Genomic DNA, 17,238 nt, shown 5'->3' on the forward strand with positions numbered 1-17,238 from the left:
TATGGGAATCATGATATATTAATGCTGAAACTGACTCTGCTGCATACCAGCAAGTTCTAAAATACTGTCTTTGGAACGTCACCCTGGTTTATATCAGAGCTGCACACGCTTCTACACATTGGTCCAGACTGCAAGAGTAATGTGCAGCGTTTGGAATGTACATAGCATTGTGCCCTTGCTAAGCATCATCCTATAAATAGAATGTCTGATGAAATGGTTCCAGCCTTACTGCATCCAAGGTCGGGGGTGGGATGGGGGGTGGGTTTTTTTGTTTTGTTTTTATCGGGGGAGGGAGGAAGAAGGAGGTTGAAGGGGAAGGAGAAGAAGTAAAAGCAAAAGAGAACAGGCCATGGAGAATGAGGGAAAAGTTAAAATAAAAGCCCCACCTTTGTTGATTTAACTAGAGCTGCTTGCATTAGAGGCCTAGTCTGCTATGTCAGAAACCTCCCTTGCTATACAAGGGACGTCTCTCTTCAGCGTTGTGTTCTGTGCATTTTTGCATGGTGTAGTATTGTAATGTACAGCTTTTGTACTAACTCTTAATAAGCAAATTTTTCAGGCTTTTGCTCTGTGTTCATACCGCACTGAGTCTGGGTTAAAAAAGATGGAGTTGTCTTGTTGGAAAGGTAGAGAATGAGGGAAGGCACGTATTAGACATCTGTGACTGTAGCTGAGTGGGAGACAGCAGCCGTGGTCAGAGAGCTGCCACTGTTCCATCACTCTGTCTACCAGCAACTGGAAGAGATTAGAGCAGCTGTTTGACATCATTTTTCAGGGCTGTGGGTAGGAAGGCAGGGGAGGGAAGGGGGTTGTCCAGAAAGGAGTTGAATGTCTGCAACTGGGTGGGGCTAAAAAACAGCATAAACCAACTCATTCTTCTTCTGTCCCATCTCTCCCTAGAAGAGGAGGCAAGAGATGTAAAATGTGAACAATGAAATCCTTTCAAGAAGAAATGTCTGTCACTTGATAAGGACTTTACAGACAAAATGTGAAAATTTTAAATTTAAAAAAAAGCGGGGGGGAGGGGGTTATTACAGCCTTCTCCACAGTTGAAATGATCAGTGTTAGAACTGTGATTCCCCTGCACTCCTTTCCCCACCTTTGCATTTGAAGTAAGAAATTAGATGAGAAGGCGTAATCATTCTCTCTCCTACCACATCCACACACAACATCTTCCGTAACCTCCCTACCTTGTTCCATTATCCTTGTAAAATGCCAGCACGGTATTTTGCAATTGGCCTTAAAAAAGATGGCATTAATCCTAAAGATGCTGTGAACTAGAAAACAGAGCAATGCCATATGAATTAAAACTTTAGAATACTGACACATTGGGGATTCAAGTGAGAGGAGCTGGGTGATTTATTTAGTGTAGCTTTGTGTTAAGGATTCTGTCGTAGATTGTTTTTTATAACTAGTTTGTTTTAATTTAAATGACAGTCACTTAAAATATTGGCTAGAAAAGGGCAAAATTGGTATGGAAAAATGTCATGCATTTTTTAAACCTGCTTTAAATGGAAACTGGAAATTAACATAGCTTTTGTTTGCTTCCATACTTGCACATCAGCTTTGTTTTGATCCACACAGCTCTGAGAATTTTACTTTTTAGTCATCTTCTGCTATAGATCCAGAAGCTTAAGCTTCTGGAACGTTTCAACATTGCTTTAATCTAGGTCTTAAAAAGCAGAGGCTAGTATTTGTTTTAATTTCTCAATAACAGAATGGTAGAGGTATAATAATTTAGAATTTGTAAGACATTGATTACTGACATTGAAAATTGTAAGAGTTCAAATTAGAATCTGCTATTTTCCTGTACTGTCCTTTACTTAAAAATTACAGTAAACTACACATAAAGGTGATTCTGCATCTTGTTTTAGAGAGCCATTCCATTTTTTTTGTTGTTAAAACGTTATTTACATTGCAGACAAATTAGAATTAGCCCAGAGAATAAGATAATGACTAGGCCCTGCTTATGTAAACCTCTCTTGCATATATACTTTAGTCATAAATGCTACACATCTTGGCTTGCCTCATGAGCAAGCTACCCAGAGTTGACTTCTTCTCAAAAGGACATGAAAGTGTTAATTATTGTTTCCACACCGGCATTCTCCTTTAAATGATACATTTTCTTCCTCACATTTGTAAATTTAGGGCTTGTTTGCATTAAGATAATTTGCACCAGTGTGACTACTCTTGCAAACCCCTACTATAATAATGTAGATATGCTGCATTGACACAAAGAGGAGGATTAAGCTCCAAGTCAACCCCAATTTACATTGATGTTTCACATCTACATTATGGGTTGGCACTTGTAACTTCTGGAGCCTGTTTCTCCCCTCTCTAGCATTTTACACCAATGTAAAGTAAGTATAAAATGCTACCAGATGAGAATGTTAGTGTTTTACACCCACTTTGCTTAGATCTGAATGACAGCACAAGGTGCAAGGTGATTGAAAATGAGGCCCATTATGAAACAGTCACGGATTCACTGCAACTATTCTTTTTTCTTGTTCACTTAGTTGCCTCTAGTTGGAGAAGGCTATTCGGTTGCAGAGATAAAGTTCACTTTGCATTCATATTTATAGAAAACTACAGCACATTAGGAAATTCTAAAACAATTCCAGCCTACATCAAGTACAGCTAGAAACCTGTTTTGCAAATACAGCATCTTTACCTCTTTCAGATGTTCAGGTGTCACACCACTAAAATCCTTCATGGACTTTTATCTGTGTTTTAGGTAATCGTCCCATCCTTATTTGACTTGGCAATTGGCATGAGGCATACTTGTTCGATTGTAATGAGTTTCTTATTCATTGTGACATTTGCCATGTGTTTCAAATGCTTTATTTGACATGTCAGACTTTTCATATTCTTTCCAAAGCCATTAAGCACAGATTAAAAAACATTAAATGTTCTCCTAAACTATTTTCTTTACTTCTTAGGAATATGGTTTCCAGATAGAAAAATTGCATTTGTATGTGGTTTTTCATTTAAAAGATGAAAGATAATGTTGTCCATAAAGCAAAAAGATAAAGGCCTGGCTTCCTAAATTAAACACATGAAATAAATGTAAAAAAAAAAAGTACAGTGTGGTGTATTGTCAAACTTGACAACTTATTTTAAAATGGAATAATCTGAAGATATTTAGTATGTTATTGACCAATCACCCGTATAATTTGAAACTTCCCCTATCAGTTACAATATAAAGTATAGCAATATCTGTATGTCTTTGTCATAGAATTGGCATTCATTTGTACAGCTGTAGTGCCATTGCATTGAAAACGAAATTAATTGTACACAAAGAGTTCAGAGGTCCTTGGCAGTTAATGAAAAAACTGTCACCCACAATGTTGGGCAAAATGGCTATACATTGAATCTGTAATGAAGACTGACAACCCCAAGTGAGGTTTGCAAATCCTGGGAGACCTTAAGAGCCTACAGCTCTATCTGCATTGTTCTGCATCAGGAATTGGTTTACAATGACCTTCATTGTCCTTGGAGAGCATTTTAGAAACAAGGTGCCAAGAGTTAGCTCTGGAGGCATTAGGAGTGGCCTGTTGGAGTTAAGTGTCTCTGGCTGACAGAGGCTGTTCCAAAAGTTTCTGGGTGATGGCTTTTCATGCCGGTTTTATTTCAGCTTTCTAAGTTGAAGCCATGTCAACAGGTGTTGAGTGTGAGACAGAATTTTTATTCACTACACTCTGCGATTTAAATCCTGAGATCCTTCCTCTCTGACTCACTGCCTGAACCTTTGTTTCTGTCTGTGAGATGGAGGAGTCTGAACCACAAGAGAATCTGTGTGTTTCATCAGAGGGAGGAGAGCAGGGCATGCCTTTGTCTCCACTGTATTGACTGTCTCATACAGCTCCAATAGTGCTTTAAGATGTTCAGTCAAGGGACAGTGATTTATACATCCTAGGACCCAGCGTAGCAATGGCAATATTGCCTGCCAACTAGAGCTGGTCATGAAATTTTTGTCAAAACATTTAATGAACAAAAAGGATTTTCCAACCAAATAAAAAATCATGTGACCTTTTTCTTTCCTCTTTCTCTCCCCGTCCAGCAGCGTGGAAGAAGGAAGGGAGCAAGAAAATTCAGTTGTGAAAATCCAAAATTTTTTCTACTTTTTTTTTCTTTTTAACATTTAATGGAAAACTTTTGCCATTTTTCAACCAGGTCTCTTGCCAATACGAGGCAATACTTGCAAATCCTTAAGACTGTAGGTGGTGTAGGAGAGCACAGACAGCTATCAGGACTCTGCTCAAAGGAAAACTCTTGTGTATTGTTTCAGACAAGACCTCTAAAACCTACAGGGCTGCCCGGGGGGGTAAGTGGGGCAGTTTGCCCCCGGGGCCTGCAGGGACTCCCACGAGAATACAGTATTGCAAATTTTTTTTATGGAAGAGACCCCTAAAATTGCTTTGCCCCAGGCCCCCTGAATCCTCTGGGCAGCCCTGAAAACCTAACAAGGACAGAATAAAGGCAACCGGTATAGATCACACACACAGTGGGCATAAGATGGTAGGACTGCAATGCATCATTGAGGTGTCAGCCTGAACTGGCTGTTGTTAGCACTCCCTCCAGAACTCTGTGTTCTGTCCAGATGCTGTGGTACTGTACGAGGCACTGCTGCTCCATTAGCTGTGCTGTGATGACACGTTAAATGGAGAGAAGACCCTTTTATTCCTATTTAGTTTGTTCAGGTGGTAGTTAAAGAATTTATGGCACCATTTGAAAATACTAAAAGGAAACTCTATGCTCTCTGTTTCCTGCCTCTCAGTAAAACAGATTTTAATGCAAAGAGCTGTGTCAGAGCTATTGCAGAGTGCATAATAGCTGCCGTGTTTGCCTCCAGGCACATCTCTTACCTGTATTTAACTCAGCCCTTTATAAAGTGTGCTTTAGGATATATTGTATCTGAAAGGATAGAGTGTATAGAAAACAAAATTTATTTCTATCAAACGTGTTTGTTTGTGGCTTTGATCTATGATTGGAGACTACTGGCATTACCACAGTACAAATAAATAATAATAAGACACGGCAGAATGAACTTTCTGAGCAGACTAACATTAATTTCAAAGTAGCTAAGTTGTATTGCAAGCCATGGAACCATATGTAGTAATACATACAATACTTTAAAGTTTATTTCTCTGTTCTGGCACCATGGAAAGTTACTGATGACACTCTTTTGCTTTCATGTTTGACATTTCATCCTTTCTAAGAGTTTATGCCTCTATGTTTATACAAGTTCTTTTGGTAATTATTTAACCCTCGATGCCGTCCTTCCCATGTGGTCTCACACATGGGATTTGTTTTGGTGTTTTGTTTAGTTTAAAAAAAAAAACAAAAAAAAACCACAAAACTTTACATCATAGAATAACAGGTATCACAGACCTAGTAACAGAACAGCTGCAAATTTATGATATTAAGAACTCTAACACATAGGTATTTCTCTAGCATGACCAAAGGTTGTCATCACATTTATCAGAGCCCTTGAAGTAAACAATTGCTTTGTAAATGTGCGTGATTCCATATTTAATTGAATGCAGACAGAATTGTGGCAGTAATTATTAAGGTAATATGCAAGTGCACTGACAGTGGAGATAAAGCAGATTAAAACTCAAGAGCATAATAATCATGTCCTATCCTTCTACACAGCATGATAACAAAAGCAGTGTGTTATATACTTCACACTCATTTCTTTCAGCACTTGGGGAATATGAGGTCAGCTACTTTGTGGGTGACTTGGTTATCTCTTTATTTTCAGAGAAGAATTTAAAAAAAAATGTTCCACGAAAGTTTGCAAAGTGATAAAAAGAGCACCAGTGGCAGTGAGTTAGGGGTCAGGACAGAAGGGGACTGTTTTAGGACTTTGTCTTTCCAATTGCAGGATATTTTCTTACCTTGAAGACAGTTACTGTGCTTTCAGTAAAACTGCTATGCATTTAGGTAAGGTGTAGCAGAAATCAGGTTAGAAGACCAGCTAGTGATTTTTTTTAAAACGCTTTTTTCATTAATGGGATTCTGCAGTATTAGTAATGGCAGATGTCAAAAAAATTCTTCTTATGCGCAGTTTAAGGGACAAATGACTTGAACACTGTTTGTTTTGTGAGTAAGTCTCTTATTGCAGAAAACCTGACTCTAGAGCACAGCATAGCAGGAATGCAAGAATAGGGTTTAATGTACAAATATTACTAATAAAATTTCCACTGGCAGGGTCTAAATTACTGTTATTCATTGGCATTTGCGTCTGTGAAACTGACATCTTAATGCAAAGTTGAAAGTATAGTGGCAAGGTACTGCTGATAGAAGTGATCTGTCTTTGTTTGAATTCAATGTGAATGTTTTGCTTACCACACCTTTATCGCGATATAACGCTGTCCTCAGGAGGCAAAAAATCTTATCGCGTTATAGGTGAAACCGTGTTAAATCAAACTTGCTTTGATCCACCGAAGTGCGCAGCCCCACTCGCCCAGAGCTCTGCTTTACCGCGTTATATCCAAATTTTTGTTATATCGGGTCACTTTTTATATCGGGGTAGAGGTGTATTTACACTGTTGAGATTTTAATTCTTCTTTATGGTATAAATCTAGGATACCATATATTTAATCAAGTTATTTACAGTTGATCTTGGCATGCTGTCTAAATGTTGCTGCATTCTGAAAACTGAATTTTAAATGTGACATTTATAGTGCATGTCAGTGTTGTGCAAATATTGCTGTTGTTTGGTGTGGGCGTGGTATCGAAATGTGTTCACTCCTGCGTCAGTCTTTGGGATACATTGACTATGAGAGGTATGTGTATGATATGAGACTTTTGAATCTGCTTCAGATGCTTTTTTTCAAAGAGGTTATACTCTAATGCAGGGATCAGCAACCTTTGGCATGCAGCCCACTAGGGTAAGCTCCCTGGCGGGCCAGGCCGGTTTGTTTACCTGCCGCATCTGCTGGTTCAGCCGATTGCGGCTCCCACTGGCCGCGGTTCACCACTCCAGGCCAATGGGGGCTGTGGGAAGCGGCATGGGCCAAGGGATGTGTTGGCCGCCCTTCCCACAGCCGCCGTTGGCCTGGAGCAGTGAACTGCGGCCAGTGGGAGCCACAATTGGCCAAACCTGCGGACACGGCAGGTAAACTGGCCTGGCCCTGGTTGGCTGCATGCCAAAGATTGCCGATCCCTGCTCTACTATAAAAGAAAGTTTGAGGTAGTGGTGTAACTTTAGAAAAACCAATGAAAGTATGACAATGTGGAGTATAAAACAGTTTCTGCTATTTCATACGTAGAGGCTTGTTGATAGGGTCAATAGAAATTCTGTAGTACAGTGAACAACAATTAAAAAGGCTATTAGTATATGATTTTTGGTGCTTGCTGAATTGAGTTTGACTTCTCATCCCTTCCTTCCCCACAACTACAATTTTAAGATTTTATAGCACTTGAGTCCCAGAATTTGTACTTAAACTAAACAACATAAAGCTATCAAAGTAGATTGTTTGAGACAATGGGAACAGTGTCAGCATGCTGTGGTCCGGAGTCTCTCTTAACTGTCCATTAACATGTGACATTCAGGTTACATGTGCTGCATTCTTCGAACTTCCCGTGAACTTACTGTACTAGCCAGAAGCTGGTAGAAAGTGACTGTGATTAAAAACTGTCCTGTTTGTTTTGCTAAGCATTTTATGGGCCACAACTTTATTTACTGTTACCAAGTTGTTAGCATGACAGAAAAGACACCGCGTCCAGTGTAAAGAGATGACCATTCTCCTTACACTTAAAATCACTCTGTGACTTTTTACTATGTTCCTTTTTTTCCAGGTGTGACACTTGTTGTATTACCTTTCGCACTCATCGGGGTTTGCTGCGTCATAATGCAGTTATTCACAAGCAGCTTCCAAGAGACCCATTGGGAAAGCCTTTCATTCAGAACAATCCTTCAATTCCAGCAGGCTTCCATGATTTGGGATTCACAGACTTCTCCTGTAGGAAATTTCCCCGCATTTCTCAGGTATTATATATCCCTAGCTCTGAAAATTGCAGCCATGCTTATCTGTTGAATTAATTGAAGGATTTTGTATTGGGTAATGCAGAGACTAACTTAGAAGGTTTAGTGGAAAGCTATAGAACATATTCAACCTTTTTAGATTCCACAATTTTCCTCTCAATGTTAGATCTCAAGTGGCGTCTTGGAGGATGCCTTTTAGGTTAGTTTGTTAAAGGTTTTTTATAATTATTTTTAAAGGAAAACTTTTGGGGCTGTTAAAAATTAATCTCTGCTCCTCCCCTCAGTTCCCCCCCCAAAATTAGTTTTGTTCCACATTTAAAATACCTATAAAAGACACATGATAGAGTCAGGAATACATGATAGGCTTTGCTCTGCTCTTTATATGCACATTTTGGTGTGGTATAGAGATTTTGTCAGTTTGTGAAATTTATATTACTTGTGCGTGGCGACACCTTGGGTGAGGTTAGACAGTTCCCCCAAATGTGTGGCTATAAAAACTTTTACACTACTCCCATACCTGCATGAATTCTGAACGTACTACAGAATTTACAGAAAAAGCATTTTGTAAATATTTTTGAGTTGTAAAATTTTGCACTGGAAATCTTGTTTATGTCCTTCTACTTGCAAAGCCCACCTGCCTTAATTACCATGTGTCCAAATGTAGAGGGCTCACAAGGAGAAGAACATTCAAATTAATATATTTATAGTCCCTCTCAAAAAAAGACCTGAAATAGAATTTTGTATACTGAAAGGTCCTGACTTAAAAGTCCAATACTTCAGGACCATCCAGGTTCAGTGACTGCCCCATTAGGAAGCTGGTAATCTCTCCTTCCCAGCGGGATTAATCTCTGTTTTCTAGTTCTGGCGGGTTGCAAGATACTAGACCAGGGGTGGGCGAACTACTTGCCGCATTTGGCCTGCGAGCCATTTTAAGCCAGCCCACAAGCTGCACCACACGGCTCGGCCCCTCTCTGGTCAGGGCCGTACCATGTGGCTCGACCCTGAGTCCGCAGGGTCGGGTCCACACTGCGTGGCTCCTGGAAGCAGTGGCATGTCCCTTCTTCAGATCCTAGACACTCCAACGGGAGCTGAAGGAGCAGTGCCTGCAGATGGGGCAGCATGCAGAGCTTCCTGGCCGTGCCTACACCTAGGAGCTAGAGAAGGGACATGCTACTGCTTCCGGGAGCCACTCGAGGTAAACACTGCTCGGAGCCTGCACCCCCTGAGCCTCTTCCCATGCCCCAACCCCCTGCCCCAGCCCTGATCCTCCTCCCGCCCTGCAAACACCTCGATCCCAGCATGGAGCATGCACCCTCCTGCACCCCAAAGCTTTCATCCACACCCCCTCCTTCACCCCTACCTCAATTTTGTGAGCATTCATGGCCCACCATACAATTTCTGTTCCCCGATGTGGCCCTTGGGCCAAAAAGTTTGCCTACTCCTGTAGTAGACTTAAATTCTATCACTGGTGCAGGACTGTCCCAATCTGCATCTCAGATTGGTGTGGGTTTTATGAAGGAATTTCACATTCAGGAAAGAAGGGAACATTTTTTGACAGGTTGATTTATTTTATTATTTTTATTACTAAATTGCTCAGGAGTTTGAAAAGTTAGATTTAGTCCTGGAAGAGCTGGATTAGTAGGCAGAAAGCAGATGATGTAGTCATAGGTTCATATTAATGCAGTTTATCGCATAATTATCACCACTACATGTATATTTTATATACACACTCACACATATGATTTTAAGTATGCAAAAATGTAATCTAAGCATTCTCCAGGATTCTGCATAGAATTTACCTTTCTTTAAAGGGTGAGGAATTGTTGGGCATAAACTTATGTTGTCTTTTTAGAAACATTATTTTGCTATCCCTGCCTGTCTGAGTTGCAGGCCCTGGAGGATACCAGAATAAACAAAAATGTAGATTCTGTAAACATAGTGCTAGCCCTCTGTCTGTTTGCAAACGGTGTCCTGGAATAAGCCTGGAATGTATAAAATAATAGTGGACAAACTTTGCCGCACATGGGCAGTACTAGCAACATTGAGAGTAGCCTGAGGGCTACTTTTAATTCACATATACCTTAATAAAAGTATGCATGAATTTACATACATGCCCCTACGAGGTGTTTTACAATAAATTTACATAAACTTCACTTGCTGTAAACCTCTCTCCTCTTTTTTGTCCCCCTTCCCCCCTTTAAATTTCTCTTTTGTTAATAAAATTACTTGTTAACTTCTGGTGGATATTATTTGATTGTTTATATAAAGGGATATTTAAAAAATAATAATTTTCATGTTCTGAAAAAGATTAGTTTACACTGGAAAAGAAAGTTTGCCATAAAATTTGCAATCTCTTGAGAGAGGGAGAAGTAAAATTTGTTTTCTTTTTCTGCATAAGGCTTGTTTGATATTTAGGCATTATAATTCAAATACTAGGTCAGTTACGTTATTTTGTGGCTATCTTGTAGGTGTGGTGTGAAACGAATCTGCGAAGATGCATCAGTGAATTTCATCGGTTTATTTGCGAGACGTGTAACAAGGCATTCCCCATGCATTCGGCACTCAAACTGCACACACAAACCCATATGGTTGATCAGGGAAAAGAAAAGCACAAACTGCAGGTAAAGACCCCAGCTGGGGAGAACCCAGACCAGAAAGTCTACATGGCGTCCTTGGGCCTACAGCACACCAAAGACATCAAGCCTGTCAAACAGGAGGAGGTTATGCAAGATGAGGTCCAAGAAATGCAGTTTAGAACACTGAAGAGTAACCTACCTCAGGAACCTGGCAGCACTAGCCTGCTGAACATGTCTGCTCTGGAAGCTGCTTCCATGGGAGGTTCTTTTTCGGTCCTTCCGCCTACAAAAGAGAACATGAAGCTTCTGTCGCTGCAGCCTTTCCAGAAGGGCTTTATCATTCAGCCCGACAGCAGTATTGTGGTCAAACCCATCTCCAACGAGTCTGCCATCGAACTGGCTGACATTCAGCAGATCTTAAAGATGGCTTCTTCAGCTCCTCCTCAGATAAGTCTTCCGCCACTTTCTAAGGCACCTGCTGTCCCTGTGCAGTCTATTTTCAAGCATATGCCTCCTCTAAAGCCAAAGCCCTTGGTGGCTCCTCGAACAGTTGTAGCAACCTCTACGCCACCTCCACTGATCAGTGCACAGCAAGCCTCGCCTGGGTGCATCAGTCCAAGCCTTCCCCCGCCGCCACTGAGGCTGATCAAAAACTCTGTGGAGTCCGCTTCCAGGGCTCACCTTACGCAGTCCAAATCAGGAAACAAATCTAGTCCTTCACAGTTATTCCCTCAGCCCAAGACAGAGCCACTGAGTCAGCATGAAATGAAAACCCAGCTGGAACAAGACAGTATCATAGAAGCCCTGTTGCCTTTGAGTATGGAAGCCAAGATCAAGCAAGAGGTCACAGAAGGGGACCTCAAGGCCATCATTGCAGGGGCCGCAAACAAGAAGGCACCAGCAATGAGGAAAGTCTTGTACCCGTGTCGCTTCTGCGACCAGGTATTCGCCTTCTCTGGTGTCTTGAGGGCTCACATTCGCTCTCACTTGGGCATCTCCCCTTACCAGTGCAACATCTGTGAATACATTGCAGCTGACAAGGCAGCACTGATTCGCCATCTGCGGACGCACAGTGGAGAGAGGCCGTACATCTGTAAAATTTGCCACTACCCTTTCACAGTGAAAGCCAACTGTGAGAGGCACCTGCGCAAAAAGCACCTCAAAGTGACCAGGAAGGACATAGAAAAGAACATTGAGTATGTCACCAGCAATGCAGCAGAGATGGTGGATGCTTTCTGCTCCCCTGATACAGTGTGCAAATTCTGCGGTGAGGACCTCAAGCATTATCGCGCCCTGCGCATCCACATGAGGACTCACAGCGGCTGCCAGAAGAAGAAGCCGTTTGAGTGCAAAGAGTGCGGCACTGCCTTCTCAGCCAAGCGAAACTGCATTCACCATATCCTCAAGCAACACTTACATGTGCAAGAGAGAGAGATAGAGAACTACATCCTGGCAGTGGACTGCAGTCCGCAGGAGAACCAGGCAGACCCTCCACTACTGGAGGACAGCACTTACATGGACCGCAAGTCCATCACGTCTTTCCTGGAATCACAGAATGGCTTTTTGCGGGGGGCACCTTCTCATGTTCCAATCAAACTTGAACCTGCAAATAATTTCCCGATGGACTTTGACGAGCCCTTAGACTTCTCACAAAAGAACAAAAACTTAAGCACGGTGCAAGTGAAGCAGGAGAACCTGTTTGGCACCTCTTCCTTGTCTCACTATGACTGCTCCATGGAGCCCATAGACCTGTCAATTCCCAAAGCCCTCAAGAAGGATAAAGATGATGTCCAGAGTGAAGCCAAGAAACAAGACCAAGTTTCTGAGAATAGCGACAAGCTCTATAACTGTCAGCAGTCCCCTCTGGCCTTCGGTACCAACGGGAGCGTGGAGAAAAATGGAGCCCTCAAACATTCCCAGACACTGAAGGGTCCCTTGCATTTGACTGTCCCAATCATTTCTCCAGCTCTTCTTGGCAACTCTGGCTTGCTGCGACCCTTGAGGCCTAAGCCACCACCTCTTTTGCCAAAGCCTCCGGTAACTAAAGAGCTGCCACCTCTGGCTTCCATTGCCCAGATCATTTCATCTGTGTCTTCTGCTCCTGCTTTGCTGAAAACAGAGGTAACAGACTCCAATCCCAAGGCAGCCAGCAGCTCCACTGGTTCTGATAAATCAGGGAACTCCAAACCAAAAGCGACAATCACAATGGGTATCCAGAAAGATTCCAGCCTTCTCAGTGACCTTACTCAGAAGGCAGATCCAAATGTTCCAGAGAAGTCTCATGTTGCTGATGCTGGATTGGCTAAGAAAAGAGGTAGGAAGAAAGGAACGAAAAACAAGCCTAAAGCGAGCAGTGGTGTGGACCTGGAGTCAAGCGGAGAGTTCGCTAGCATAGAGAAGATGCTAGCTACCACAGACACTAATAAATTTAGTCCATTTCTGCAGTCCACTGATGATTTCAAAGAGGAAGCTGACAGAAACGGAACAAGTGAAGACGAGAGAGAAACTGCCGACGATAAGCTGCTGAGAGGAAAGAGGAGTGCTTACTCAAACTGCCTGCAAAAAATCACCTGTCCTTACTGTCCCCGAGTCTTTCCGTGGGCGAGTTCCCTGCAGCGCCACATGCTCACTCACACAGGTAAGAGAGCCTCATGCTGTAATGGTTAGATTGTAGTCACTGAGCTTATTTTCCCTGAAAGAGACTTTCTGACGACTTGGGAGACTCAGCGCACTATGTTAGCTGGACGGATGGGAGTGAAGGGTGTCATTCATCCATTCATCTCCCCCTGCTTATAGTCTGAATAATTTTGCTCTTTGATTTGTGACTTCTCAACCATTCCCATTATTTTGGGGTATGAAAACACAACAGTGTACTGTGGTGTTTGTCAAAAATATTGTAGCTCACCTAACTTCTGTATCCATGGATATCTAGAGGTAAATTCTGCTCTCCTACATGTAGTACAGATCTGGCACAAATCAGGTTATGTCTACACTATGAGCTAGGGGTGTGATTCTGAGTACGCATACTCGCATTAGCTCAGGTATAAATAGCAGTATATTCGTGGTAGTAGTAGCAGAGGAACAGCTGAGCCACGTACGTACCCGGGCAGTTTGTACACGGCACGGCTGTTGTGTCTCTGCTGCTGCTATTTATACTCATATTAGCTCAATGAGAGTTAATGCAAGTATGTGTACACAAGCCAGTGATTCACACCCCAAGTTCACTGTGTAGTTGTAGCCTCAGTTGACATCAGTGGAGTTCTTCTGTTATGCTTAAGAAGAGAATTTTTCCTCTAGTTTTCAGTTATTCTAACTTTATTCTGAAGATGAGCTTATGTATTGAATAGTTCTTTGTTGATTATTTGTTTGGCTGCCTTTCTTCATTAGCAGCTTGTCAGCTTTAGTAAATATATAAGGAAATTTAAAACTGAGAGCAAATAAATGAAAACTCCATAGCAGAACAAGATCATATGAACTGCAATCTTGGATCAAAGAAGTGGTCCCTCTAGTTTAGTATTGGTTGCTCATGGTGGTCAGTACCGTGTACTTCAGACAAAGGTACAAAAAACATCATAATGAACAGCTGCATAATAACCTGCACCATAGGGGATGTTTCTTCCTAACCCCAGACATTTAGGAGGCTGGCTTATGCCCTGAAGCAAGAAGACTTACTGTATATTCCTTAGAACTTTTTCTTGATATCGTATTGCTGCGTAAATAACATTAAACTTTTATATTGCAAGGGCATTATGAGGAGACTGATCTGTTTGTTTTTCACTTTAAAACAAATAAATAATGCTGTAGTGAATGCTGCATTGCTTTTTACTCTCCCTTTTCAACTAGCATTGCAGCAGAGCCACGGGTAGACTCTCATCCTGTGTACAGAGAGAAGCAAAGCTGCAGTCTTGGACCCCTAGTCTCTCTTTCATTTTATTTAAAGAGGAGAAGTAGCAGTTTACGCTCTTAGCATTTGCTTTTGTATTGAGGAGTATCAAATCCTGACATCAAGAAGAATAAGAGTAATGGGCATTTGTAAGCAATGCTCTCTCCTGTGGGAATTCTGTATATTAACCAAGTAGTGTTGATTCACAAAGGAGTTTACTGCTTGTACAGACTGTAGGGAAGTTTAACCTCCATTTTGAAAAGAATGCAAAATATAATAACTGACTGTGTCTCTAATGAAGAGAGAAAACTGAAGAGCTGGAAAAAGTTAAGCAATTTAAAGGGACTCTGACCCATAGAGCAATCCGTGTTACAGTCCATGCTGGGTGACATGAGCATATAACTTGCAGAACACCTGTACAACAGTAAAGCTATTATTTTCTGCCTTGCACAGAACAAATTGCTTTGTCTCGCTAAATACACAGCTTGTTTTCAGTTATAAGGGGCATTTGAGGTCTCTCTTAATCATCTTCTAAATCACCACCCTCCAAAGAGGAAATGCATCCTTAGCAGAAAAGCAGCATCTGGTGTGTGAGGCAGAACACTGTGTGTCTTCACTTGGGGTTTGCTCTGCTTACAGCTGATAATGACTAGCCACCAAAGTATCTGCCCTGGTGAGACACCTAATGTAGACAGAGGAAACCGCAATAAGCCATGATGTGCGCTGGTGGAACTTACCTTAACTCCAAGCTGAGGATGAGCTCCATCAGTTCATATAGCAGCTTTGCTTGTCTGCCCTAGCGACTTGCACCAGTACAGCTAAGTTGGTGGCTGGCCACTGAGAGTGTTAAGTGGTGCAGATCCCCAGCATAGGCAGAGAACATAAGAATGGCCAAACTAGGTCAAACCAATGGTCCATCTAGCCCAGTATCCTCCTTGCTGAGCAGCCACTTTGGTGATGGCATCACTTACAGTGATTGTTGCAATCAATTCAGATTCATCCTGGTACACTCTGACCTTGTCTACACTGAGTATTTTAGCCCTCACTGTAGTGACACTGGTGTAGCTATGCTGGTACACACCCCTAGTGTTGATGTGGTTTGCTGATATAAACTATAACTTGCACTAGTGCAGTTTAGCTTGGGTAACACTAGCATGCTAACCCTATACTCAGAGTTTTGTACCAGTGCTACAAAATTGACAGCTGAAAACTCTAGTGTGGACAAGGCCTCAGACATTACACGGAATGACCAAGGAGGAGTCAGATATGAAGGCCTATAAAGTACTGGTCAGGAAGGCAGTCATGAATAAAAAAACAAGCTGTAAATATTTTGAAACATTAATGGGATCTCTCGGTCATAGGTGTGACCACATGGAAGAAATTGTTGGGAGCCAGGTGTAGTAGATACAATATTGATGGGTGCCAGAGAGATAAGTGTGGTGGAAAAAGCTGTGCAATGGGAATTTTTGAGGGGGACAGCTTCAGGTTAGTAGAAGGTTTGGGAAAAGATAGTTTCTTGAAGCCCCTCTCGTAGATTAGAACTCCGTAATGTGTTGGGTAGCTCTGGTTAAACTTGAGAGCAAATCTATTTAGCCTTCCTGTCATGAAAACTATGAATATTTTATTCAGTTTGCTGTGCATTCCTTGACTGGGGACAGTGATGGAGGAGACACTTAAAGGTTTTGGCCTCAACAGATCTGAAAGAGTTAGGGGGATATCTTGGCACTGTATTCTCACTTGCCAGGCCTACAGTCCTGGCTTTTGCCACTCACCACGTCCTCTTCCTCACATCTTCCTATATTTCTGTAATAAGCTGTTGTGAAACAAATAATAGAGATTGATTTAGTAGGGGAAGTGGTGAATAACCTCTCCTCAGTTATTTATCTGTGTTGTTCCCAGGCTCAAGTGTTTAAATTATCCAGTTAGCTTAGCAAATGAGTATCCTAATGAGGAAAAGCTCCACCATTTCAAGCATTAAATTGGGGTTCACGTGCCAACATTAAGCCAGTGTGTTATACAAATGTGAAAAAGTTAAAATATATGTTTCTTGTGCTTGTTAATACTGGGGGTATTTCTTCCAAGGAGAGTCAGAATATGTTTTTCATTTTTAAAATGTGGTTCCCTCCCACCTCCATTTAAAAAAAACAACTTCTTGACACCCCTATGTATGCTGGCCCCTTCCTCTTTCATACTGCCGGAGCACTATCACCTACCTCATCTTCATTGCTGGTGCTTTGACCTGTCATTAAGTTCCCCATCTGTCATAGACTCATAGGTCAGAAGTGACCAATATGATCATCTAGTCTGACCTCCTGCACAAGGCAGGCCACAGAACCCCACTCATCCACTCTTATAACAACCCCTAACCCAGGACTGAGTTATTGAAATCCTCAAAATTGGTTTGAAGACCTCAAGCTGCAGAGAATCCACCAGCAAGCGACCCGTGCCCCATGCTGCAGGGGAAGGCGAAAAACCTCCAGGGCCCCTGCCAATCTGCCCTGGAGGAAAAATCCGCCTCCTCTTTCTCCTCTTCTGATAAAATATTAAAGACATTTATAAACATATAATGGAAAGAAAAGTGGAGTTTATACTTAAACTGGGTTTTTCTTTGCATCCATTTCTCTCTCTCTCTCTCTCTCTCTCTCTCTCTCTCTCTCTCTCTCTCTCTCTCTCTCTCTCTCTCTTTGAATTGCTATTTTTGCAATTTGTGCTGGTGATGAGGCCTAGTAATAGTTGCTGTAGCCACCCTTTTGGCTTGCTCTTGGCTACTAATCGACAAACACCCA

At 41.9% G+C, this 17,238-nt stretch overlaps 1 protein-coding gene across 4 annotated transcripts in view; it reads left to right on the plus strand.

The window, feature by feature from the left end:
- RREB1 (ras responsive element binding protein 1) overlaps nucleotides 1-17,238 on the plus strand; it is a 154,637-nt gene that overhangs the window by 120,426 nt on the left and 16,973 nt on the right. For all 4 annotated transcript variants that reach the window (XM_030552348.1, XM_030552347.1, XM_030552350.1 and 1 more), the window contains 2 exons: nucleotides 7,807-7,996; nucleotides 10,462-13,207. In XM_030552348.1, the coding sequence (XP_030408208.1) occupies nucleotides 7,807-7,996; nucleotides 10,462-13,207 (2,936 nt within the window). The remainder of the gene's footprint in view (nucleotides 1-7,806; nucleotides 7,997-10,461; nucleotides 13,208-17,238) is intronic.

This window comes from Gopherus evgoodei, chromosome 2, assembly GCF_007399415.2.
Source record: "Gopherus evgoodei ecotype Sinaloan lineage chromosome 2, rGopEvg1_v1.p, whole genome shotgun sequence".
NCBI classification, from domain to species: Eukaryota; Metazoa; Chordata; order Testudines; family Testudinidae; genus Gopherus; species Gopherus evgoodei.